Source organism: Acipenser ruthenus, chromosome 2, assembly GCF_902713425.1.
Source record: "Acipenser ruthenus chromosome 2, fAciRut3.2 maternal haplotype, whole genome shotgun sequence".
Classification (NCBI taxonomy): domain Eukaryota; kingdom Metazoa; phylum Chordata; class Actinopteri; order Acipenseriformes; family Acipenseridae; genus Acipenser; species Acipenser ruthenus.
This window is the reverse complement of record NC_081190.1, coordinates 88,912,244-88,939,555: the sequence shown is the minus strand read 5'-3', so window position 1 is coordinate 88,939,555 and position 27,312 is coordinate 88,912,244. Positions and strand designations below refer to the sequence as shown.

General features: G+C 43.0%; 2 protein-coding genes across 2 annotated transcripts in view; one reads left to right on the top strand and one right to left on the bottom strand.

Moving 5' to 3' along the window:
- Positions 1–3,397: 3,397 nt before the first annotated feature.
- Positions 3,398–25,744, top strand: si:dkey-183c6.7 (urea transporter 1). The gene is made up of 8 exons (XM_034928845.2): positions 3,398–3,402; positions 4,413–4,625; positions 6,224–6,352; positions 7,013–7,205; positions 9,206–9,353; positions 10,773–10,907; positions 22,151–22,200; positions 24,696–25,744. The coding sequence occupies exons 1-8, from the start codon at positions 3,398–3,400 to the stop codon at positions 24,870–24,872; spliced, it is 1,050 nt and encodes a 349-aa protein (XP_034784736.2). The 3' UTR covers positions 24,873–25,744.
- Positions 25,745–25,875: 131 nt separating this feature from the next.
- Positions 25,876–27,312, bottom strand: part of pik3c3 (phosphatidylinositol 3-kinase, catalytic subunit type 3) — a 34,174-nt gene continuing 32,737 nt past the window's right edge. Inside the window, exons 24-25 of the mRNA XM_034015903.3 lie at positions 26,681–26,806; positions 25,876–26,369 (exon numbers count right to left, since the gene is read on the bottom strand). Coding sequence (XP_033871794.1) covers positions 26,355–26,369; positions 26,681–26,806 — 141 coding nt within the window. The 3' untranslated portion in view covers positions 25,876–26,354. The remainder of the gene's footprint in view (positions 26,370–26,680; positions 26,807–27,312) is intronic.

Genomic DNA, 27,312 nt, shown 5'->3' with positions numbered 1-27,312 from the left:
CAGGGGTTCTATTCCAAATACTTCCTGGTGCCCAAAAAGGACGACGGGCTCCGCCCTATTTTAGATCTGCAAGTACTGAACAAATACCTGCGGGTGTTATCGTTCAGGATGCTTACGCACAGGCACATCATCCAGTCAGTCTGATACGGCGACTGGTTCACCACCGTGGACTTGACAGATGCGTACTTTCACATTCCCATCTGCCTGGGTCACAGGAAGTATCTGCGTTTCGCATTTCAGAGCAGGGTATACGAGTTTTGTGTCCTTCCATTCGGCCTGTCACTAGCTCCTCGAACCTTTTCGAAATGTATGGATGCCATTCTAGCTCCCTTGCGGGCTCAAGGTGTCCGACTGCTGAACTATCTGGATGACTGGCTCGTCTGTGTGCAGTCGAAGGAGCAGTTGGCACAGCACACAGTGATGGTTACAGACCATCTTCAGCGGCTAGGTCTGAAGGTCAATTCAGAAAAGAGCCGCCTCGTGCCGAGCCAACAGACCGAATTCTTGGGTCTGCATCTGGACTCTGTGTCCATGGAAGCGACCCTGTCGACACAAAGAGTTGCCTCGATGGAGCGGTGTCTCTCCCTATTCAGGTTGAGAGAAACAGTCAGCATGGAGCTGTGTCAGCGCATGCTGGGATTGATGGCTGCCGCCTCGCAAGTCCTTCCCTTGGGCTTATTACACCAGAGACCTCTGCAAGCCTGGTTCAATGCCTTCGCATTGCATCCGCGGAGAGACAAACACCGCAGATTGACGGTATCCCGAACCAGCTGGGAAGCGTTGCGTTGGTGGAAAGTTCTGTCGAACATCCGCCAGGGCGTACGCTTGGGTCCCATCTTCTGAAGGGAGGTTATCACGACCGACACTTCCAACCAAGGTTGGGGAGCAGTCTGGAATGGCTCAGGGACCCGCGGAGTGTGGTCAGGACCCTGGAGGTCAGCCCACATCAATGCTCTGGAACTCAGAGCGGTGGACCTCGCCCTCCGGCACTTCTTGCCAGTGCTTCTAGACAAGCACGTGTTAGTGCGGTCAGATAACACCACGGTTGTGGCATATATCAACCACCAGGGCGGCCTACGGTCCCCTCGCCTTCACCGGATGGTGTTGCTATGGGCACAACCGCGTTTGACCTCTCTGCGCGCAGTTCACCTACCGGGCAGAGTCAATTATGCAGCGGATCTCCTATCCAGAGGAGGCCCTCTTGCGGGGGAATGGTGTCTCCACCCTCAGGTGGTAGAGCGCTTTTGGGAATGGTTCGGCATAGCGCAAGTAGATCTCTTCGCTTCGCGAGAGACCACGCACTGCCCCATATGGTTCTCGGTGAGGGACCTCGACAGCCCCCTAGGAGTCGATGCACTGGCTCACGAATGGCCGCCTGGGCTCCTATATGCGTTTCCGCCGATTCCGATGCTCCCCGCCTTCTTAGAGAAGGTCAGGGTAGAGCAAGCGACAGTGATCCTGATTGCTCCTCGGTGGCCTCGGAGGATATGGTTTCCGAGCCTGGTGCAGTTGCTGCACGGTCACCCGAGGGAGCTTCCCCTGCGAGCGGACCTATTGTCCCAGGCCCAAGGAGGGCTTTGGCACCCGAACCCCAAGCTCATGCAGCTATGGGCTTGGCCCCTGAACGGGAGCACCTGTCAGCCTTAGGGCTCTCGAAGGCGGTGATTTCAACCATTCAGAGTCCTAGAGCGCCCTCTACTAGGTCACAGTACACGTACAAGTGGCAGTTGTTTCAAGATTGGTGTCTGGCGGAGGGCCATGACCCAATATCAACTGTTAGATGAAGGGAAATCTCCCTCTAAGCTTAAGGTGTATTTAGCCGCCATATCGGCTTGCCATGTATGCATTGACAGTATATCACCAGGTTGCCATTTTCTGGCATCTCAGTTCCTGAAGGGCGCAAAACGCTTGCGGCCTCCAAGAATGACCAGTTTACCGTCATGGAGCCTTGACGTGGTGTTAGAAGCCCTTACCAAGGCACCATTCGAGCCTCTCCACAGCGTGGATATGAAGCTCGTGTCTATCAAAACTGCGTTTTTGCTGTCAGTGGTATCAGCCAAACGCGTGGGCGAGATACATGCACTGTCAGTTCTAAGTTCTCCATGCGTCCAAATCCGGCCTTTTTACCCAAGGTCATATCCCCGTTTCATATGAACCAACCAGTCGAGTTGATGGCGTTCCATCCTCCTCCTTTTTCTTCCCCAGAGGAAGAACGGTTACACATGCTCTGCCCCGTGCGGGCATTGAGGTGTTATATTGACCATACAACGACTGTGAGGCAAACAGAACAGTTGTTCATATGTGTGACAGGGTGGCTGGGTGGTGACGTCACGGCAGAAGCAGGAACAAAATAAACTGACACCAGGGACTGCAGTTAAAGTAAGAAAGACGGCTTGTCTTTTTATTTTTAAATAACAAAAATAAATAAAATGGTCAAACAAAAACACTGTGCTCACAGAGCAAAATAAAACAGATAAACAGAAACAAGTCACGAACACAAAAGTAATAAATGCAACACAGGTCAGGCTGGGCAGATTGCCTTCACTGTTCCTATGTTTAATTTCTTTATCTCGTTTCTCCGTCACTCCTCTCGCTCACTCTCTCCTTCTGACACCCACCTCGAGTTGGAGAGCTGCAGGCTTTTTATAACAGGTGACCATCTCCCGATTAGCAACAAATTAAATCACTTAATTAATTCGGGAGATGGCCACCTTCTGCACGAGTTTTTAAATACTGTGTGGATGGGGCTTCCCATCCACGCTACTAAATAATAACACAAACGGCTATGCCGTCAAAATACAAAACAATAACAAAACATACGGCACTCGCCGTCAGGCATATAATATACAAAACATTACTAAATCATAATAAACATAAAACAATAATCTGCACAGGGGCGGAGGGGACTACATTCTAAACTAAAATAAACAAAACAATGTACAGGGCTGCTTGCCCTGTTACAATATGCCATGGTTCTAGGACTTTGGGTCAGCCGTTGTCTAAACAACGCCTTTCCCACGGGATAGTGGATGCTATTAAATTAGCTTATGAATCTGCAGGCCTTCCGCCACCAGGGCAGTTGAAGGCGCATTCCACTAGGGGTATGGCGACATCCTGGGCCCTCTTTAGTGGGTGCCGGTGTCTGATATTTTGCGCGGCAGCCAATTGGGCTACACCACATACTTTTATGAGGTTTTACCGGTTTAACGTACTGGATTCCTCTGCTCCACTATTTGGAGCATCTGTGTTACACTCTATGATGCCTCAGGATGCGGACATGTAGAGTGGTTGACTATATGGTGTTCACTATTCCACCTTAGGACAGGTGTCACTGCGAGCATAGACGCTGAGGCGCAGCTCCGCATATGCGTAGATGTATTGCCTATGCAGTTGTGTTATGACGTAAGTTTGTCCTACTGCCGAGAATCCTCCCTCGCGACGGCTTGGGCACACTGTTCCCATACCTTGATGGTTATTTTCGACTTGAAAGGGAACGATAGGTTGCGGATGCAATCCCGGTTCCCTGAAAGAGAAAATAACCATCAAGCTGCGAGGTCGCTCCGGAAGCCTTCACGGCCTGAAGAGCAAAAGAGGAAGAGAGTCTCTGCGTGCTGCGTGTAGTAAGCTCCCAGGGGGGCGGGCTTACACGGCAGCTCGCGCAGAGGCCTATCGGCAGCTTTGCTATAAAGCTCAGCCAATCCCTACTGCCTGACGGCAATATCCCATACCTTGATGGTTATTTTCTCTTTCAGGGAACCGGGGTTGCATCCGCAACCTATCGTTACCTATGGTCAGTGGCGGCTGGTGGCCAAAAAAAATGGGGACATAGAAAAAAGCAGAGGCCTTGGGGTCCCCTTAAGCCACCAGCAGCAGAAAAATCTTTTTATTCTATTCTGACTGACAACACTTTTTATATCTTAATATTTTACCCCAATTCAAAGCTTTTAAACGCATTTTCTCCACCAGCCAGCAGAAAAAATAAAATGTGTGTTTAAAATACAACATTAATATAGCATTTAGAGTTCAAGATCACGTCACTTTAACATACTTTGCATGAAATATTTTCTAAACAAAGTTCTTAAAGCAAGTGAAAGGCAGCCAAAAATCAAGCACACCCTTAATAAATGGCCAACAAAATAATTAGATAGTGTTCTGTACATATGGAACTTATCTATTTAATATAAACGAAGCAACGGACAATTTAACTTGGATGAGTAATAAACTCTTTGATAATTTATAAATGCGTCGTAACCAATTTGAAATGCCATGATCTTTAGATACAATATCAACCTGACTATTTGTTAAATACATGTCTCCAATAAGCCACTGTACAGAATGTGTCATTAAAATGGTGTTAATAACAGATGGATGCTTCTTCTGAAGTGTTACGCTGCTCCCTGGTTCTTGCTCAGTTTCCGAGTGTTTGTTTTGTCAGAGAAACCGTTCCTGTTGCAGCTGCTGGAGTGGAGCCTGCGTGGACTGTCCCAGGTGATCATGGTTGACAACCCACTGAGCGGGGTGCTGATACTGGTCGCTCTCATCCTCTACAACCCCTGGTACACTCTCACCACCACTGTGGGGCTGCTGTCTTCCACCCTGACTGCACTCATCATTGGACAGGACAGGTAAGCCAGGACCCTGACCAGTACTTTCGTCTCAGTGTAGATACCAGATACCACAGTTGGAAAGTAAGTGGAGATATAGAATAGACGAAATGAGGCACTTCTTCACACAGAGAGTAACAAGTCATGTTGTTGAGGCTGAATCATTGGGATCCTTTTAGTTTTGAGATCAAGCAGCTAGTAGGAATCAGACAAGCTTAGATGGCCTCCTCTCGTTCGTAAATTGTCTTATGTTCTTATGTATAGTCTCACAGCATCAACTACGGCAGAGTCATGACGAGGCAGAGTATTGGACCATAGACATCAGCTAGCTATCAGATAAAACAACAACAACAACAAAAACAGTAGATCGAGAAAGAAAGAAATGTCTCTAAGAGGGTTAGTCCAAATATAAATACACTGGTCAAACAGATCAGAAACAGCCCCTCTTTACTAGCAAATTTGGAAAACCTTTCTTGATTGTTTTGAGTTATATTGCTTAACTGTTTCGTTCCAGTGTTAATAATTAAGTCAATTAAAGTTAATTAAAGACTGATGGAAACAGCAGCGCATCACACAACACTCTCTGTTATATAACTATTTATTTTTTATTCAGGTTAAGTAGATTTATAAAACAATCAACTAACAATTATAACAAGCAGCTGAAATCCTTTTGGTTAGAAGACTGATCCTGAAAGGGAGCTGTCGTTCAGGACGTGCTCTGTGTGAGGCCACTCTACCCTCTCTGAGTTTCTATCACCGCTCGCCTTCCTGAGTGGATCCACAAGTTTAGAAACTTCTAGTAACTCTCCCGGATGTCTTTTGCTTTGATCCAAATGGTGCTGCGTATAAATACAACTATTGTTTAAATAATAATTATAGCAGTGTCCTCTCTGGGACTTTTTTTTAAGATGAAAGCAGTGTGGAGTAGTGGTTAGGGTTCTGGACTCTTGACCGGAGGGTTGTGGGTTCAATCCCCAGAGGGGACACTGCTGCTGTACCCTAGAGCAAGGTACTTTACCTACATTGCTCCAGTAAAAACCCAACTGTATAAATGGGTAATTGTATGTAAAAATAATGTGATATCTTGTAATAATTGTAAGTCGCCCTGGATAAGGGCGTCTGCTAAAAAATAAATAATAATAATAATAAATAATAGAAAAATACTTCAGAGTCCCACATGCACTTTTAGAGATGTTGTTTTTTAACATTGGTACGCAAGGACAGGACCCTGTTTTAATGAAGTAAACCATTGACGTGAAGAACTGTATGTATAATGCAATCTTCACTGTTGAAATTAATAATTCCACAAGACTCTTGCAAGTAAAATAACTGGCCCCTTTTATTTGTAGGTGTTCATCAACAAGCACAAGATTATCTCAGTACAACTAAGCACATATGAGAGTCAGAGAGACTACAAATAAAGAAAACAGTACATATTCCGCAGTGTGACAGAGTATTGGACTGCTCACTAGGTCTCCTTCACTTCAACTCCCCACAACTGGACACCAAGCCTTGCATTCTATCTGCTGTTTGGGAGGAGATATGCAGATGAGCAAATATGAACTCTTAAAGGGGTAGACTGTGTGTCAGACATTACAACATGTCCCTCTGCCCTGCAGCGCAGATGTCTCAAAGGGTGTCTATGGCTTCAACGGTGCGCTGGTGGCTCTCTTGATAGCGGTGTTCAGTGCCATGGGGGACTGGTACTGGTGGCTCCTCCTGCCTTGCTGCTTCGCTGGTGCTTCGTGGTAAGTCCCCTTACAAAAGTTTACCACAGTATTTTTGCACTATAATTTTGCAGTGTTATCATGCTTTTCCCAAGGTTATACAATGCATTTACCATAGTTTTAAATGGTTTTCCATGTTTTTTAATATGTTTTACCATACCTCTCTGTGCTTTACAATGCTCACCTGTGCTTTACCATGCTCTACCACAGTTTGCTATGTAAAACTTTTATAAGGGTTACAGAATCCTGCAGATGTAAGCCTGGGTTTTACTACAACTTAAAGGTAAAATAGATTTGCTAAATCGATGACATTTATGTTATTTGTGTCATTGTTTTCCACTTGATGTCTTAATCACATCATTGAAACTCATTTAAAAAAAAGTTAAAGTTCAGCAAGGTTCATAGCCACAAGTCCAGCTGCTGAAGATCATTTCAAGTAGCCTGAGTTCAATATCCCACAAGGGCTGTTTGCATCATCGATGTGAGACCCACGGTTAGAGTAAGACACATTTCTGGGAAGTTGCTGTCATTTCCGTAATGACTCCTAGGTGTGTGCAAATTGCAGTTGCACACTCCTAGCAGCCATTACAGGGTCTTTAAACAATATGCTAATAGCTAATAAATGAGGTTGTATTTGTGAGGTCGTGTTGAGATTGAAGCCCTGTGTCCCTGTGTCCGCAGCACGCTCCTGTTCAGTGGCCTGGCCACCCTGTTAAAGGGATGGGACATCCCGGTCATGGTGTTCCCCTTCAACAGTGCCTTGTCCCTCTACATGTCAGCCACCGGCCCACACAACCTCTACTTCCCCCAACAACACGTCCAGCCAGACATCGTGCTGGCCCACAGCAATGTCACAGACCTGGACCTGCTCAGGGTGAGCTGTCTGACCCTCACTGTTTTATAAGGTGTATAGTCTGCAGTTGGAAGTGCAAGGGTAAGCCAGATTGCACTGCGATCCCGAGTATAATGCTCAGGCCTCACACATTTATTAAAGGCAGGTGCCCTAGACAGGTCTAAAAGGGATCCTTACAGCCTGATTGGGAGGAGGACAGTCTTTAAACAAGGTAACAAGGAACACCAGGGCATGACACGATCGTGACAAGGTGCAGTCAGGTCCATAGCCCCACTTTGACTCTTTCAATATGTACAGTGCGATAGTGATAATTAAACTACTTATATAGAGGTATGATAAGATTCACAGCCTACACCTACCCTGATTACACTATTGGACCTTAAAAAGAGAAAGACAGTTGTGTTACCCAATGTTACTCAATGTGATCCCAAATATATTAGACCATTTGAGGTTATTTTTTCTTAACCTTGCTTCAGCTATTCTAGTACTAGGCACACTACAGCATAGCATGCTGGCATACCCTGTGCAACACATTGCCAAGCTGTTACCATGCTACACTACAGTGCATTTTTAAAAGGGCTTGCCAATTGAATTCCTTGTCTCAAATGCTGGCGGTGATAAACAGCGATGGAGGTGTCAAGTGATGGTGTGCAAGATTCCCATGTTCTCCATGAGGGATCTGCAGTGGGCAGCATGTTGTCCCCAGCTTACAGCTGCTTGACTATAATGCCGTGTGACAGGGAAGTCTTTACTTCAACAGTACAAAGCAGCAGCAGCACAGCTGATCCCTGTGAGTCAGCAGCACAACACAACACAACAAAGCCATGCCAGTGACGGCCAGTCTGTGACCACCAGATAATAATATTGCATTGGCAGAGCTCGTTTATATTGTTCTCATCAGAATTCATCTCACTGCTATTTTCTTCCTGGAATGATTCAGTGACCTGTTGTGATAACTAAATTCAATGGAAATACGATGTAATGGGTTAGAGATGGACTTAATGATGGACTCAGTGAAGGAACATAAAAACAATGTTGTTTTAGGGCAGCAGAATTCATTTATTGGTTTAGATCAGGGGTCTCCAACCCTGGTCCTGGAGCTCTTCATGGTCTGCTTGTTTTCGTTTCAAACGAGCTCCCAGTTACTTAATTGAACCAATTATTGGCTTAATTAGTCAAGATTAACATGTTAACATTAACATGTTAACAGAGGAGGCTGTGTGGTCCAGTGGTTAAAGAAAAGGGCATGGAACCAGGAGGTCCCCGGTTCAAATCCCACCTCAGCCACTGACTCATTGTGTCACCCTGAACAAGTCACTTAACCTCCTTGTGCTCCGTCTTTCGGGTGAGACGTAGTTGTAAGTGTCCCTGCAGCTGATGCATAGTTCACACACCCTAGTCTCTGTAAGTCGCCTTGGATAAAGGCGTCTGCTAAATAAACAAATACTGTTCCAGATCTTTAGCCATAGATGACGTAAAGACATCTATAAAACCTGCAGGATTGGGGCTCTCCAGGACTAGGCAGATCATTGAAATAGACAGCTTGGTGTTTAAATAGGTATTACCTAAAAACACCATCTCTTGTGAGAGCTGTTTCAGTCGTGGTTTATTTCCCTTTTCACACATTTATTCATTTACACCTCAGGGATTATTCTTAACCTGTGTAAACATACAACATTTTTTCATTCAACAACTTGGTGTGGGGTATGAGGATTGTGAATAACTAATTCGTTGAAGCTTTGTGAGTAGAGTCCACACTGAGAAAGGTGTAGAGATACAAATTGAAATCACATTTTTACAACCCTTTTCTAAACTACCATCAGCTCACTTTCTCTGCAATCTAGGCCAAAGATTGTCTCATAAAAGAGAAATGAGTATGAACTAGATTAATCTATCTGCTAAAATATGAATCATTCAATCATTTGTGAAAGCTTATTTAAGGATTATATTTTGATACCATCCTAGTCTATGCACCACTAGCACTGCCCTATGTCCTATCCTAAGAGCAGTTGTACCTGCAGCTCTTGGAGGGGGTGCCGTTGGGAGTGGGTCAGATCTTTGCCTGTGATGACCTGTGGGCCTGCGGACTTATCTTGCTCGCTGTGTTCGTCTTCTCTCCACTGCTCTGCGTTCACGCCCTGCTGGGGTCCTGCGTGGGAATCATCACTGGTAAGCATCTCGAACACACTGTCAAATACTCTGGCAGTCAAGTAACTTACATGCATGGCATGAAATGATTTGCAGTGTCTCTTGTAAATTAGATTGGCTTACAAATGTTATTTTTAGTAAATGCATTTTAAAAACCTATTATTGTATGCAATACTAAACTGCATGCAAATATATATACAGTCGCAGACAAAAGTATTTGGGCAGTTAAAAAAAGAGAAAAACCACAAAGAAAGTGATTTCTATAATTTCTAATTGTTCTATTGAAAGATATAAATTAGAGATTCAGCTTTATAATAAAACAACAAATTATTACATAAAATGAAAAATAACATGCAAAATCTAATTTAATACTTTGACAAAAGTATTTGGGCAATCAGCATATACAATCTGAAAATGGCAGTGATAGAACTAAAAGAAAAAGGAGAAATTACCAGAAAAATAGCAGAAAGACTGTTTACTGAAAAGCACTGTGTGGGCTATTACTGACAAACACAGGAGAACAGGAACTACTATTATCTCCAGGTGTGGAAGACCAAGAAAGATTTCTGCAAAATCTGGAAGAAGAATCATTCGAGCAGCCTGGCAGAATCCTCGGATTACTGCAAAAGATTTGACACACAAATTGAGAGAAGATGGTCAAGGAACAGATGTTGTGGACTGATTGAAGGCTGCTGTTGCAAAAAGGAAACCAAATTTGATTGCAGAACTCAAAATTGTATTGAAGAATGGGCAAAAACATCTCCGGAAAGATGCCAGGAACTGGTTTCAAAATACGAAAAAAGACTTTAAGCTGTAAAGGAAGCAAAGGGTGAGCACACACAATACTAATGTAAAGGTGCCCAAATACTTTTGTCAAAGTATGAAATTAGTGTTTTATGATTGCTCTCAACAGGCGTGATATGTGGAAAGGTCAATGAGTGAATTGTTTAGTAAAAGCAACAAAATGTGCTTAGTAAAGGTTAGGATCAGGATTAGGGTTGGGGTTAAAATTATATTACAATTCAGATTTATCAGTTGTCACAGAAGCAGAGATTAGACATCAGTGTACAACATCAAGTCCATGCAAGGATGCTGTATTATCGCTGATCTTCAGTTAACATTGAACTGAACAATGTATGAACTCCTGAGTAAACATATTGATTTATTCAAAGTTCTATTCCACAGACTATTTGACTTTATTTAAATTATAGACAAAAAAAACAAAACAAAACAAAAGGGCACAATCTTTGCACTGGTTATCAATCCTGCTTCTGACACACCATTCCTCAAAGGGTACAAGCAGTATACACTTTCTGAAATTCAAAACGCATCACTGTTATCTCAGAAGCCTGATACTGTACTATTGTGTTCTTAAGTTGTGGGTGGTGGGGGGTAGTGTTTGAATGCTGTACCCATGCCTGTCCTGTGTGCTGTGTGCAGGTCTCTCTCTGGCAGTCCCCCACAGCAGGCTCTACTCCGGCCTGGCTGGGTTCAATGGTGCTCTGGGCTGCATGGCTATTGGGGGCTTTTTCTTTGCTTTTAACTGGAAGACCCACCTCTTCGCCATAACCAGCGGTAAGAAAGAGCCATCACTACAGGATGTGTGCCCTGGAGGAGTAGAGCATCCCAACTACAATGATGTGAATTCATGGTTGTGGAATATGTCTCATTATTGCAACCAGAAAACACTGACATGTAGTCATTCCATGAATGTGAGAAGTGTTGCTACAAACTGTGATGAACATTCTTTGTCAGCTTTTGATACAAGAAAGCACCCTGCAACTTGGTAATATTCTTGTATTGACAGCCCCAGTTAATGCTTGTCAGTCTAGCCAGAACTGAGCACAGCAAACTGCTGCAGCCAGCACTGCATCGTAGGCTGGACATCCCTCGTCAAATTAATTTCTTTGTTTGAAACCAACCATGCTATAAATGTATGAAAGTAAAACAAAAGAATACACTGATGAGATGAGGTTAGGTGAAAAACTCTATAAGCACTCTCACAGAAAGCCTGGCTCTTTTGTATTGTGGTAAAGACGTTTGTTTGCAGTCTGCGTGGTAATTTGTTTCTGTCCTGTCTCCGTCCGTATGCAAAACGAAAAAACAAGGATGATAGATTTTGATGTTGATGCACAGTCAATTGCAAATTTTTCAAACACCTCAGATTTGTTATTTATATCCTTTTATATACCTACCTGCATGAAAACCTCTGGGTGTGAGAATTTCAATTTTGGTCTACCATCAAATGATGGTAGGAAAAGGTTAATAGAAATCTTAGATATGATTAAATGACTAGATTATAGGGTGATGTTGTTTTTTTCACCTAGCTCCAGAGTGGGTTTGTACAAATATAATTATCATGTGAAAGTCAAAAGGGAAAGGATGTCTTTTTAAATGGTTTATTATGAACAGTACAATTATACAGAGATCTGAAGCATTGGAGCATGAAATAGAAATGAATGTAAGCGTCAATTCAATAACAGATCATGCTCTAGGAAATAATTGTTTTGAATATCAGTAAGAAGTTTACATTGAGTTTTAGAGCACGTAAAGTGCTGACATTACAAAATACCAAACTATTTTATAGTTATTTATAACACGGTTATTAAATAATGTGTCATAACATTCTATAATCATCATGAATATTGCAACATTAAAACTAAAGTGTTACTATGGCAATAAATAAGAAGAACCATAACAGGCATTTATTTTTCTTTAATTAGAGCTTAATTTCAGTAATTCAAATGAATAAAACTACCCATTGTGACGGATAAATGATACAATTTATTATTTAAATGTTTAAATGTATATTGTATAGGTTATAAGGATTTTACCAAACCTAAATGTGACCTTTTCGAAATAGTATCTTCTGGCTGGGGGGGGGGCGGGGGGGTTGTGCAAGCCTGTTTTCAAGAAAGACTTTTCAAGGTGTGAGCAAGCTTCGTTTTATTGTTTCGAATAAACAAACATGGTCTGCTTACGACAATTGGTCTTCGGAGGATATTTCAAGGACTGACTGTACCTTATAAAGACCGTTATGGTTTCACGCTAACCACAAGTAGCCAAACTGTCCAAACATGTTCCACTATATTCCATTGCTAAGTTCAACGTCCAACTTGATTGCATACAAAACTGTTTTATCATCAACACAAATCAGTGAGACACAGAAATGGTAGTCTGGGTTGCAGCATTTACATTTCAAAATCATCTTTTTAGCGAAAAAAGCATTATACATGTTAAACAGTAATAACTGTTAATAAAAGTTTGATTTTACTTGCATAGTCATTTATAGATGAAGTCCATCTGTCTGTTTTTCTTGAAAGGATGCCTTTGAAAATGTCTTCAAAGTCTCGATAACCATTCCAACTTCCCTTGACTTTGATTTATTGCAATGTTTAAAAATATAAAGCAATTTTTTGTTATTAAACGAGTAGTACTTCTATCCAGCAGTGTGCTGATGTTGAGATCATACACCATATAATGGCTGGACAAATATGATTGACAAATAGACTAGAGGTAAAGCAGTTCCGAGCTGTGCTTATTTCCTGTCTATTTGATCAACGTCTGCTTGGATTTCTGCCAAAAATCACGTCTCGTACAGATAGAACGAACAGAACCAAAAGCAGTCACGGCCTCGGCTTTTTTTGTCCCTTTAGCTGGGTCCACTACTGAGCGCTCAGTTGCGCAACTTGGTTATGTGCAACTGAATCGCTTACATGTAGACGTTTCTGCAACCAGTTGCAAGCTGTTGCGCAACTGGTTGCTTACAGTAGAGACAAGCTCTACTTTCAAGCGATCTGCTGAGCGATTTGTTGTGACGTTTTTTAACACGCGCACAGTTGTGAAATATGATTGGCTGTTACACTCTTGTGACTGTTTACTTTGCTGTGGTAAAGAGGCAGTGAATTTAAAACGATGTAAACGATTTAAAAATATGTCAACTATATATCCCATGTGTCTGACGACGCCTCAGCCAAGGTCTTGTCCAGCATTTACGTGGCTTTGCTTCTGCTTTTAATATCGCATTTAAAATGACTACAGATGAGACAACTATAAGCCATCGTTTACTAAAAATAGTGACAGAATGAAGGAAAGAACCGACAACACCAGCAGGGTCAGTGTAATTGCCAGAAAAACTGCACACACTTCTAAACGCGGGAAACTTATTGCGCGACTCGTTGCTCTGGTGTGGACAAAGCAGTTGCAGGCGATTAAGCTGGCAATTTCGAGAGCGATTTTGTTGTGCAAATGATCGCTCAGGCGTGGACCTGACTTTAAAGTGCATAGAAGAGTACACATCCATCTTAATACATGGTAAAGAGCAGCTTGAGAGGCAGCTTTTGTGGATATCACGTTCCTCCGACACAGCTTGAGGGTGTAAACAGAAAAGCATTATCGATCTTTCTTTCATAGACAGTTAAACAAAATAATAAACTAATATAAAAAAATACATATTTTTATTTTGATTTAAAGGCAAGCAGTGCCTACCTTTCCTACCCTAACTGCCCTGGTTGAGAGGAACCACTGCTTGGGTCCAACTTTCAACACATAAAGCTTCATGCTTGTATCCTGCTGGAACTTTCTACCAACAAGGCCATCACCAGAAATTCATTTCTTTGAGGAAATCCCAAGGAAAAAAAGAAAACCATCATTTAAAACATTGGGAACAAAGTCATTCTTTGGACTTTGCAAAATCTTGGAACCAAGAGGAGTGAACAACTTTGTTAGGAGACGATTTATTGAATTTCTTGGTGCATAGAACTTTTGTAACATTGAAATAAACCAAAGTAATTTTACTTTTAAACTGAGTTGTAGGATGTTATTTTTGGATGTTAAAGCACTGTTAAAGCACTTAAGATATGATACCTATTAAGTTAATGGGGAATATTGTTTAAAATGTTAAATTAGCTATATATTATAAACAGAAAAAGGATATATTGAAGATATATATTAATCTTGGTATTTTAATTTAATTTGTTTTGATAAGAGTTAGATAATATTTTGTTTGAGATGCTATAATTAATTTATATACTAACCTATGCAGTTAATATCCACTCACCATATAAATAAAAAACAGTCACCGGATAAAAAATTAAAAAACGTAATATCGCCTTGCGTTAATGGTAGTATTGCAACATCTATAATTTATTAAATGATTTCAAAATCCTTTATAATGTTGTTAATACCACTTATATTTCCTACTGTTCTATAATGCCTAATGTATACATTGTAATTAATCTACTAAGCATATATAAAGTTTTAAACTACTTTTAAATGTCACCTTACTATAAAGTGTTTGCAGATAAACATACAAATACCATTGCCTATATTATTTAGATAGTGGTCCTTACACCAAGGTAGAAGAGACAGAAATAAAACCACCTCCAGTCAGAGATCAAGTCTTAAGGCTGATTCATACAACCAATGCTAAGGGTGTGTCACAAAGACGGCCGGAGTGGGTGGCATCAGACCAGAAGCAGGAAATAAACAGACAGAGAGGTGTGGTTTGGTGGAGCTGAGCGAATGGTTTCGCTCAGCATTTAATAAACAGCACAGAAAATAAAAGGTTTTAACAAACAAACACAAGCACAAAACAGGACACGGCACTTTCGCCAAAATAAATAGACAAACAAAACGAACTAACACTTAACAAACGGTGCACGGAGACAAACAAACACGGTGAGTACAAAACACTTATTATTATTTTCCTTCACTTTACTTTCTCCTTCTCTCTCACCCGTTCTCCACTCTCGAACACCCAACCCGAGTGAATGAAATGTGCATCTATATATACTGTTGTGCTGGGATTCAATTACTAATGAATTATTCACTTGAATCCCAGCACGTGAATTAATTCTGTGCAACCCCGTGCTCACATACTATACTTTAACCAGTACGTGAAGTGATTTGTGCCCTCCTCGTGCCTAAATACAAATCTACATTTTTAAATACACGTGAAACACAGACCCGTTTATATCCCGTGTACCAATCTCTATACACCAACATTAACACACGCAACATACAACACATAACACACACATGCACACAGGGGCGGGGCACATTGCCACAGGGTGCTTTCGAGTCTCTCGAGTAATGTGACTGTCTGCCAAGCCACGGATGACTGAATATTATTCACTCTAGCTGGTCGTGTCCCACAAACAACTCCCAGTGCTTGCAAGAATGAAGTATAAACCACCCGTACCATGTTCTGTTGAAACAATTATTATCTTTTCTTTCCGATAGTAGTTTCACAACTGAAAACGTGAAAAAACAAGGGTCTTTGCAACGCAAACCCCTAAATAATAAAGGAAAAGAACCCAGTTCCTAGATTGCAACTATGCAGTTCTGACAAACAATTGTGGAACAGTGTTGAGCAGGTGAAGAGATAAGGGACCCTGCTGGGTGGAGGCAGAGTACTGGAAGCGGAGGTAATGAGGTGATGAATTCATACACAGCACTCCCCTGGGAGCAAGCTGCCAGGTGTCAATGCTGCCCTAATAAGATGAAAAACAGGGGAACAAGCCAATGTATAAACCGAGAAGAACAGCAAAGACAGCATTTACCTTGAGAACAAAGCATCATTAAATAACTGGCAACTACATGCATTTTATAGATTTATTATTTCACTCTATAAAAAAAAAAGTTAAATTTAAAATAAATCTCATGGAGAAAATGCCCAAAACAATTAGCATGCTGTCAAGATAAAACAACTTCATTCAATTTTAATTTTATCTTCTTGTTGGTCATGACTAGATTGATGCTTTCTCCTTAAAAGTCAATATATATTCATTAAAGAAGCAGTCACAAATGATTACATGATTTATGTTTTAGCAGATAGATTAGTCTCATAGCTACTAAACCATTTTTTATGAGATGCTCTTTGGCCTAGATTGCAGAGAAAGTGAGCTGATGGTAGTTTAGAAAGGTCATAAAAATGTGATTTCAATTTGTATCTCTATACCTTTCTCAGTGTATAGTGTGGGCCTTACTCACAAAGCTTCAACTAATGAGCTGTTTCAAAAAATATACTTATTTAAAGAATGTCTTTCAATGCCTTGCTTAATATGCAAGCCCTTTCAGGATCAATAGCTGGTATGTTTTAGTCAATAAGTGCTTTTGCCAGTAAATCACTCTCATATGGCTGGCCTGAACCAATACCATGGCGCTTGGCGCAGGCCGAATGACAGTTATAAAAATAGAAAGACAAACCCAAAACCTCAATTATGGTATTAAACAAAAAATATCATACATATCATATTTACATTCTACTAAATAGTACATATTTAGATTATTTCACTCACCATCACCTCCAAACATGCCTCTGAGCGAGTTCCTTTGCATGAGCAACACAAATTGTCATGTTGCTGTGAGGGCTGGATTAACGCATAGGCAAACTAGGCAGCTGCCAAGGGCCCAAAGTCATGGGTGGGCCTGAAATGAAAAGTTTTTTTTTTTTTTAACAGATACGGAATTGGGCACAAACTGGAAGAACTTCACTCACTGACATTTCAACCCAGGCAGTGTATCTCACTTGTGTTCACACAAAATCAAACTGGCTGACCAGGAACTTATGTTACAGCCAACAATGTCTCTTTCGGGGACAGCAAAGCATAAACACAAGAAACGGGAAGAAGAAGAATGCAAGCGTTAGGGGGACATTAGAAATATTTTTACAAATTGGTGCTGAAAGCCCCGAACTGCTGTAAACCTTTTCCCCCGACCCTGGAGAGAGAGCATTTCCTTAATGAAGCGTGTCAAAAACCACCTCTGATCAACACTAAAGCAATGAAAGCTCACTGCTTTTGCTGTGTTGAAGATTGAGAAAGAAGTAAGCCACTTTAAACTGCATTTGATTTAAGGTTGCCAGCCCATCATACATTTAAGGCCAGTCAGATAAAAAAATATGTCGATGATTTTGGATGGAAATGAAGGATGGTATATTTTTAATTGCTTTGTGGCTTTCCCAATCAGCTCGAATGACATATACCTACACCTTATGTGATGGCAGTGTGAAGTATCAAAAGAAGAATGCCAATTAACAGTACTGTGCTGAAATTAGTATATGCGTTCTACAACCAAGTAGCCAAAGCACAGCGAGCACGTGAGACATCGTCCAACTTACAATGCTTTTACCACAGATTGTTATTGGAAATATGCTGGATAGCCTAGATGGAATGTATGCAGTAACAAGTGACTGACTTGACAGATTTTAGATGGGATCTGGCAGCTGATGAAAACAGGCACAAAATTGCACTCTTGTTACACGTAGCGGAGAGCCACGTTTTCCTACTCTTGTCAAGTTTGTCATGAATATGTTGGCTTTGCCACACAGTACTGCAGAATTATAACTTTTTTTTCTCAGCTGAACCTTGTAAAAACAGAGGTAAGAAATCAAATGGAATTCTGACTATCAAGACTGCTGTTAAAAACAGCACCAGCTTCAGACCAACGAAGCAAATGATCCAGCCTGTAAATGTCGCGGTCATGGTGGAGCACAACTTTTCGATTTCGGATGCGGAGTTGCCTCCGGTAGACCACCTCACCCACTTGTTGCAGCAAAGTACAAGGTTCCATCCAGGGAGCGTCGAGTTTTGGAGACCACCCCTTCTTCCGGCGAGGGCTGTAAACCCACACCAACTCCCCAGGTTGAAAGTGGCTTCCTCTCTCCCGCAGGTCGTAGTTTCGCCGCTGTCAGACCCCCAGTGGCTTGGAGCTGCTTTCTGGCAAAGGTGTGGGCGCTGTCCAGGCGGTCCTGCAAGCATTGGGTGTATTCCATCCCTAGTGGCTCCTTTACCCCTGGTGGTCAGCTGGCATTCGCAATTCCTGCCCCATCATCAACTGGGCAGGGGTGCAGCGTGTGGACTCCTGCATGGCGGTGCGACACGCTAGCAGGATCAATGGCAGATGCAGATTCCAATCCCGTTGGTGCTCGCTGGTGGCAATGGCCAGCTGGATGCCAAGCATGAGGTTGAACTGCTCAACCAGGCCAATAGGTTTGGGGGTGAAGGATGGTAGTGCTGGTCTTGCTGATTCCCAGCCGCTTGCAGGCGTCACTGAAGACTTTGATCTCAAAGTTCAACCCCTGGTCAGAGTGGAGCTCCTGGGGGACTCTGAACCTGGAGAACCCACTGTTCTTGTGAGAGTGGGGCTACTTCAGCCAGTCGGGTCGGTGATCCTCCTCCTTCCATCTGATGAGCAGACCAAGCTCTAGGTTCTGTTGTTGCCGCTCTTGCCACTCCGCGCAGCAGGGGCTACACCTCCCTTACGCTGACCGTCTCTCCGTATTCTCCCAGTGCCTCTCTCTCCCGTGTTTCTTGCCGGTCGCAGTAGCAGTAGTGGCACACCTCCTTGCTGAACAGTCACCTGCACATGGTGTCATGTTCTCATACTTCGCTCCTGGCTGATGTTATATGTCCAGCTTGTAAGATTGGAGCATCTCTAGCCAGCAGGCTTCCTGCCTCTCGAGTTCCCTGAAGCGCAGCAACCACTGTAGGGCAGCATGATCAGTGTGGAGCACAAACCGGTGACCACAGAGGTAGGGGCTATAGTGTTTGATGGCTTCCACTGCCGCGAGTAGCTCCCTCTGGGTCACACAGTAATTGCACTCCACTTTACTGAGGGCATGACTGTAGTACGCCACAACCCGTTTTTGTTCTTCAGGAGTCCCTTGCGACAGCAACGCGCCAATACCCTCGTTGCTCGCATTGGTGTCCAGGGTGAAGGGGGCTGACACAGAGGGGAAGGCGAGTACAGGGGCGCTGGTCAAAGCGTGTTGCAGCTGGGAAAAGGATTTCTCATGTTCGGCCCACTGGAAGTGCTGATCCTTGTCCAGGAGGTGGTGCAGGCGGCTAGCGATGGTTGCAAACCCTTGCACGAACTTCCTGTAGTACAACGCGAGGCCCAGGAAACTTCATAGCTGTCCTGTGTTGGCTGGGATGGGTCACTGCTGCACGTCGGAGACTTTTCCAGGGTCAGTGGTGATGTTCTCCTCACTGACCTGGTGACCAAGGAAGGTCATCTATCGCTGGAATAGGTGGCACTTGTCGGGGTGCAGTCGCAGTCCAGCGGCCTGGATTCTCTGTAGCACCTGCCACAGGTGGAATCGGGCTTCGGAGAAGGTCGGGCATGTACCAGCAGGTCATCTAGGTACACCACACACGCTTGCCTGGGGATGCTGTCCAGTACTCTTTCCATCAGCCATTTGAACGTGGACGGGGCATTCCACAATCCACACGGCATGACATTGAACTGTCAGAGGCCCTGTCCTGTACAGAAAGTGGTCTTTGGCTTGACGTCAGGGGCGAGCTCCACCAACCAGTATCCGCTTCTCAGGTCGAGGGAGCTGAACCAAGAGGATCCAGCGATGAGGTCCCAATACTTGTTCTTCCCATGATGACTGGCGAGCTGGTAATTGGGTTAGGGTTGGAGACTCGGGTCGATATTTCCCTTTTTACATTGACACTTTCTTGTTTCCCACCAGTGGTTGGTTGATTTTGGGTCGCAGATCCTGCCAGGGGCAGTAGAAGTGGATGTGGCCGGGCTGGCCACATCCCCAATAGAGCAGGGACTTGTGGGTGGTGGTGGCCCCGACCTTCCAACATGACTTGTTGGATGGCCACGATCTCCTGCAGAATCTCCATTAGTGGTGCGATGCTCTGGGTGGTATCGCTCTCTTCCCGTTCGGACCCCTGGACTGTGGGTTGTGGACGGGCTCACCCGGTCCTATGACTTTGATGAATTGGAACCAGGCTTGCTCCTCTTGGGCAGCGCCTGCCTTGATTCCCTCTCCAGGTTGGTGACCAATCAAGCAGGTTTTTTTTCCGGCCATCCGCTCCCATCTTTGGGCTCTAGTAGCTCCGGTTTTCCCGTACTGTTGACGTTGGAGGGTGGCCACCAGGGTGTGGTAACTGCCCATCTCCTCCTCAGCCAGGTTCAGCAGCACCATCTAGGCATCTCCTCTATGCGTCACCGTCAACTGCTGCGCCTTGTCTCCCTCACTCCAGCTGCACAGCTTGCTCAGTACTGTTACCTGAGCATGGAAAGCCTCCCAGCTCGTGGTGCCGTCAAAGCTGAGCAGCTTTGCGATCTGCCATCCTGCTGCACTGCCACTGCTGTCAGGTTGGTTAGTCTGTGTTCTTGCCTGTCTCTCCTTGCTCCGGGTGTCTGGAGCGGTGTTCTGTGGGACCCAGTCGGGCCTCACGTGCTCCGCTGCCGGTGAACGCTGCTCTCTAGCACTGGCCAAGACTCGTTCCTCCATCTGGGTGATCTCCCTCTCACACTGGAGCAGCCGCTTCAGCACATTGCTCGTCTCTCCATCTCCTAACTGGTCCTGCTTGACCCTCGTGGGTTCCATCGTGAATCCCGCTTCGGTTGCCAATGTAGCTCTTCACAGGCAGAAAACTTGAGAGACACTTGTTTCTTTTCAACACTTTATTTAACTAGAATCCACCGCTCTGTCAGCTTCTCAGGATACAACAGTCACACAGATTACCGGGTACAGCCCTTTTTATACATTTAGCCCCGCTCCTTATTCAGATCAGGGCACACAAAAGGCAAAGAAGCAGCAGCGGAATACAGCAGGGAAGGAAACACACAGCATGTAAACACATATTTACAGCGGGAAATACAGAGTGGGAATTACAGTACATGGATCGCTACAATATCAACAAATCTAAATTTAATTCTCAGATAACTGACACATACCTTAACTCGATACTAAAGATACCCTCAGCCCAGTCATTTGCACCGGATGTTTGACACCTCTGCTCTATAACATATGTGTTGATTTCCAATTTGCACTGCTTTAATGAATCCCAAAATGTGTTGACTTCTGAGTTAGCATGTTCCCCCCAATAGAAAAGGCAGTCATCCCTCACATCTTAGAAAATATTTTGGCTGATTAATTGACTAACATATTTTCTTTATTTTCAGACACATATTTTTTCCGATAGCCACTTATCAGTACTAAATACATATATACAGTAATTGAACTGCCTTCTTCAACACATTCCCTCTTTGTACCATTCTATGGATTATTGCAACTGTGCATTCTTGAGTGCTGTTGAGTCACTCCTCTGTAATCAAGATCAGCAGTGGTTCTAGGCTACCATAGATACTGTCTGTTGTGGCAGGACGGATCCCTGCCTGAAAGAAATGTGTTGGGGGTTGGCAGGGATTTCTGTGTGTGGTTGTGTTTAAACAGGGCAAAAAGAAGAGGCTGTGTTTAAATAGGGAAAGAGACTGTCAGTGTGGACAGACCTGTGTGGTTTATAAAGAGGTAGTATGTTTGTAAAATTGTTTTTTAATCGGTAAACTGCTTAGCGGTCCAATTTTAGTTAGATTCAGGGAAAACAGTTCAGTTTAGTACTCCATGTGGGAGTTTTTGTTTTGTTTTCATTTCTTTTATTTCTGAAAATAATAAAATGGCACACGTGCTTAAAAGGTACTGTTTTTGTGTCTGGGTCTGCTTAAAAATGGCTATCGAACCTTTTTAAAGTAGTTCACACTATGCATTAATATATATATATATACATATACATATACACACACACACATATATATATATATATATATATATATATATATATATATATATAATCTGTGTGCTTGTGCTGTTTTACAAACTGATTTGGTGTGGTTTGACTTTTCTTAAAATCAAAAGGATTTCCTCAACCAAGTTTCCTTTGCAGCACTTCTCTGTCCACATCTCCATTGCAATAGTACTGCCATAAACAGCTAAAAAAAGGCCTGGATTGGGAACTCGATTTTGCAGGTTCCCAATGAGTAACTGTCCTTGTTGGTTGTTTGTTTTTTCACAGCGTTTCTTTCCTCCTACACTGACATGGCCCTAGTCAACATCCTGGCAGGGGTAGGTGCTCACAGTCGGTACCTGTTCAGTCACTTAGTGCTGGAGATCTAATGTACTAATCACTCCTCCATTGGAAATCTTCTCTCTCTCTCTCTCTCTCTCTCTGATAATGAAAGGTTCCCATTTGATTCTCCACAGCAACTTAAAATGATCCAATCACCTGCTTGTGTTTTTTAACCAATTACTCTGCTGCTGCTGGGGAACGTGGTATTACACTCAATCCTAATATTTCTCATAATTCTTTCATTCTTTCATTCTCTGCGCACATCAAGTGTAGTGAAACATCAGTGCATTTTGCAGATTGTGGTATACAGGATATTTGTAAGAAGCTCCTTTACTGTCATGTAAGTGTTTTTGATAGTGCTGAAACATTGTTCCTACTCAGACACTGTATGGTTCATTTTGTTGTGCGTGTTAAGTTGCTTTCACTATGAGTTCAGGAGCTGCTGTTCAGTTCCAGTTGCCCATCATAGATGTATGTATCATTGACTAGATTAGTCAAAGTGTCTTTCTGTTAGTAAGCACCATCTATTGCTCAGCAGAGCTTTCTCTCACTAATATAAAGACACTTTGGCTGATCTAGTCTATGTTACATACTGTACCTATGGCAGGCAACTAGAACTACTGAAAAGCAGCTCCTGAACTCCAGTGAAAGTACCTTAACAGAGTATTTGAGTAAAATAAGAAACACTCAGATTTGCAAACATGTTAAAAACATGGTAAAGGGACAGTTAGAAATATGAAGCTACCTACTCTATTAATTATTATTGCAACCCCCTCCCTCTGCACTTAAATAACACAGGCTATCTTTCCATATTCATTCTGGTGCTTCTCTTGAATTTATATGCACATCAAGAAAACCACTGAGCAGTTTTGTGTATCGCCAGACATGACCCCCCTGCTGATAATTGCTTCACTGTCAAACATGTTCACATCACGATCTCCTGCAGTTTCCTGGTAGCAGTACAAATCTAATACTGTATAATTGGAATTATTAAGGCAGTCATAACACTGGGGCCCCAGTGCTGTGATTATAAGATGTGATCGCACTGATTAGAAGAACACACCTCTAGAAACGGCAAGCGGAAGATCACACTCTAGTGACCTTCCTAGTTGAGCATCTATAAAATTGTAGCAGCTCATTGGATAAGAACCTTGTTCACTGTGTAGTTATGCAACACTTACTACAGGAGGTCCCGGGTCAGCACTATGTCAGATACTGGCAAGGGCTGTATCATTGCAAATCTGCTTGAATTATTTATTTTACTATGGAATTGAAAAAAATATTAAATATGCAAGTAATAAGTTACTCCAAGTGGTACTTTTGTTCTGTCATATACTGAAGCCTCTGGTTCTTTTAAGGCATGGGGAAGAGCTGAGAGGTGCCTATATTACAGCATGTCAAAGTTCAGTCTGAGAATATGTGTGTTTTCAGTGGGGGTGGGGTGGGGGGGTGACCATATGAAAAGAGGGTCATTAATAATAAATGTCCTGTCTTCTGAGCTAAATGACAGCTTGTGGGTTTCACTGCAATGAGAGTGCACTAAGAGAAAGTCATTGAACCTGTATATTCAGTCTCTTAAAATTACTCTTAAGACCGCAAACTCTGACCCAGGGGCCCCCTGCGCTGCACCTAACCTTGAGATGCCACTTACTCGTCTCCAGAAATGATTCACAGAGCTGGAATAGCTTGCGTTGAGCCTTGCTGCAGAGTCACGCCCACTCAGGCAGTAAATTAAACATGTGGTGGAATCGCAGTGAGTGGCGGAGCTTGGGGGATGGGGGATGGGGATCAGGGGAAGGCAACAATACATTCTCTAAAAACTACTTCATCTCTGAAAGGGCAGCGGCCCCGCAGGCTCTCGAGCTACAGGAGTGGAATAAAGAAAGAGTTTAGAAAGGTCTCGAGAGACACAGCCAGGACTGTCTGAACAGCAGAGGCAGCAAAGATACCAGCACAGCTGTGCAAGGGAAAGATTCTGCAGGAAACCAACAATGGTAGTAACAACAACAATAATAATATTAATAATAATTCAGATGCTAGACCATTAATTATAAATACATGACATCTGTTCTGTAGCAAATATGTTTTTGCAAATGAGCTGTCAATGTATTTTGTAATATATAAAATCTGCCTTTACTGTCAGTTTCAATCATGATGGGCAAGCAGACCTGCCAGCCTTTGATAAAGGTCTGATAATAATAGGTGTTTGGCTAGTAGCTGCTTGCAGACTGTTTCATGAGGAACATGTGCAAAATAAAAGATGACCACACTCCCATAGGCCAGACTCTACTGAAGGAACCGGAGGTGGCATGCATTGAGGAATGGTCACACGTCCCTCCAGAACAAGTCAAAGACCTCGCACTAAATCAGTCACCTCCTGACTGCCATTCTTCTAATGTATCTTCCATCCTGCATATTTAAATTCCCGTGCCAATGCTTTCTGTCTCTGCAGTGCTCATCTTGATGTTTTGTGTTGTGTTGTGTCTGACAGGTGGGGCTGCCCGCTGGTAGCTGGGCTGCTACACTAACGATCGCTCTTCTTGTCCTGGTCAGCGCCAGGAAGTTCAGTGTCCACAGGATCCCCTCCGGCAGTGTCTCTATCCCCGAGTGCACCTGGAGGACACGCAGCACTTGGACAGCGGTGGAGATAAAGAGCACGGACATCTGACCACACACTCAGGATCTGACCTCCACTTATGTCTGACTACACTTAGAATTTTGCTGAGAGTGTAGATCTCACACTCAGAATGTCAATGCCAAAGCATTCTGAACATTTAAACCACAACAAGTTCTATATAAAAATATTAAGTGCATTAATATCAGGGTTTCATTCGATTTTTATTTAGATTTAATGACTTATGTATGTAAGTGTTCCGTAGCTGAGAGGGTACTTCTCTTGCACTCTTTGCACGACAGCCTGACAAAGCAAAGAGTTCACGTTAAATATGCTCTTAAATGGATTAGAGCTAGCTCCTGAAAATGTATAAATATACATTAAAGTCAGTGATTTGCAGCATGTGGACTGTAACATCTTGCATTCTCAAGATACGTTTTCAAGCGTGGCGTACGTATGGTTTTCACATGCGTCTTCACTGTATCTCCATTTCATTCCCTGCAAGGGATAATAAACAAACCAATAAAATTGAATACAAAACTAAAGCACCACAGAGAGTGTACAATGCCATCCTGTATCTGATGGCTTATTGCTTCTAGTAAATATCTACTCCCATTTTCCTGCTATCATGGTAACAGCATAAACAGCAGTCTGAGCGTGGAAGGGGAGTGAGTGAAGAGCTGCATTTATAGCCATTATTACAGCTGCTCAAAAGGTCAGTGGATGATTAATACAGGAAATTGGATAAGTGCCTCTATTATGTGCCTTACCAACTTTTCTGATGGGCTGTGTTTTGTATTTGTGAAATTAGCTTCTGCATGTCTGTTTTTTGTTCCTGTAAGAAGCAGAAGAACTATTGTTGATACCAGCCTGCACCACTCCTTGCTCTCCACAATTAAACACTTTTATAAAGCAGAATGTTAAATAAGAGAAATGTCTAACCATACAACCGGGTTACAAAGTGATGAACAATCCATGCTTTCGCTCATTTGATTAATTTGTAAGCGAAAAAGAATTTAATAAAACATTGTAACAGAAAAAGTATTTCTGACAGTGGTTGATAAGTGTATTTTCTACTGTTTATTTTGGCATTCTGAACATAGTAACCATATAGTGATCTTTTGCATTCAACATGATCTGATTTACTGTGAAACAAAACCAATAACAGAAAAAAATATATCTAATAAAAGACATTACTGTGTTATAAAGAAATACATTATTGTGTTATTCTATACATATAAATCTTCAAATATTGGCAACTCATACAACTACCTATCCCCTTCCCCCAGTCCTTGTGTCAGGTCTGTGGCTGCTCCCAGTGTCTCCCTGCACAGTACGGCACACCAGGCAGGAGGCACTCTCAGCGTGGGCAGCTACAAGAGAACAGCTCTGCATGGAAAACAGTCTAAACCAGAGGAGAGCCCCCTCCACGTGCTGCTGCTGATGATGATGATTATGATGACGATGTTGACGGTGATGGTACCAATGGGGTGTTCAGCAGGTCTGCCTCCCTTCGCTTGTCTTGGCCAGGCTTCTCTATCTCCTCCAGTACTGTTAAAAAAAAAAAAAAAGCACTCCATCCATTCAACATTCAAACACATATTCAGTGGTTGACAGAATTGCACTCTCTCCTGCCCAGTGCTTGCAGAAAGACTGGGTTATACTTTAAGAGGCAGGGTTGACTGCACATGTAAACATAAATTAATAATGAGGACATGTTCTCCTACCCCAGATTGCCCTAAATAAAAAAAGCTCTTCTCTATGCCTGTCTCAAATGTATGGTTATTAAATCAGAGACAGGGCGAACAGCACATATATATGTATCAAAGGACATGCTGGGCTGCTGGTATGAAGCGACCCACCTGTGCAAACTTGTGAATCTGTTCGACGACTGCGGCGAACAGCGCCCCCACACTCTCATCAATCAGGCTCTGCATGTAGTGCACCGCCTCTTCATCCGACAGGTCCAATCGGAACTTATCCTGCACCTGAGGGGGCAGAGCAAAAGCAATGAGCAGGAGCCAATAGGCAGCTTGAGCTAGGGCTGAGAGTGCCACGCCCACAGAGAGCTGGGCTGGTCACAGTCGCCGCCTCCAGTGTCTGGATGGGGAGGGGCCCTGGTATCCAGCCCTTTTCATTATGACCGGCTCTCACTGGGTTATTACAGTGATACAATCACACAGAGCCAGTGACAGCTCTGACTTTTGGCTTTAACTTTTTAGTGCTAGAAAAAACAAATACAAAAATGTATTAAGTTGGATACGTGGCACTGTAGTCAAACTCTATCCTACTTTGCCTTAAAAAACAATTTATTAAATTTAGTAGACATTGCCCTAAAAAAAAAAAAAAAAAGCTCTTATCTAAGCCTGTCTCAAATGTATGGTTACTAAATAATAAAACATGGATTAGGATACAGGGCCCAGTCTGCAAAGTCTCTGGCTGGACTAGCTGATCCACCCTCCCCAATTCTCCCTCCCCAATTCAAAGCAGCACT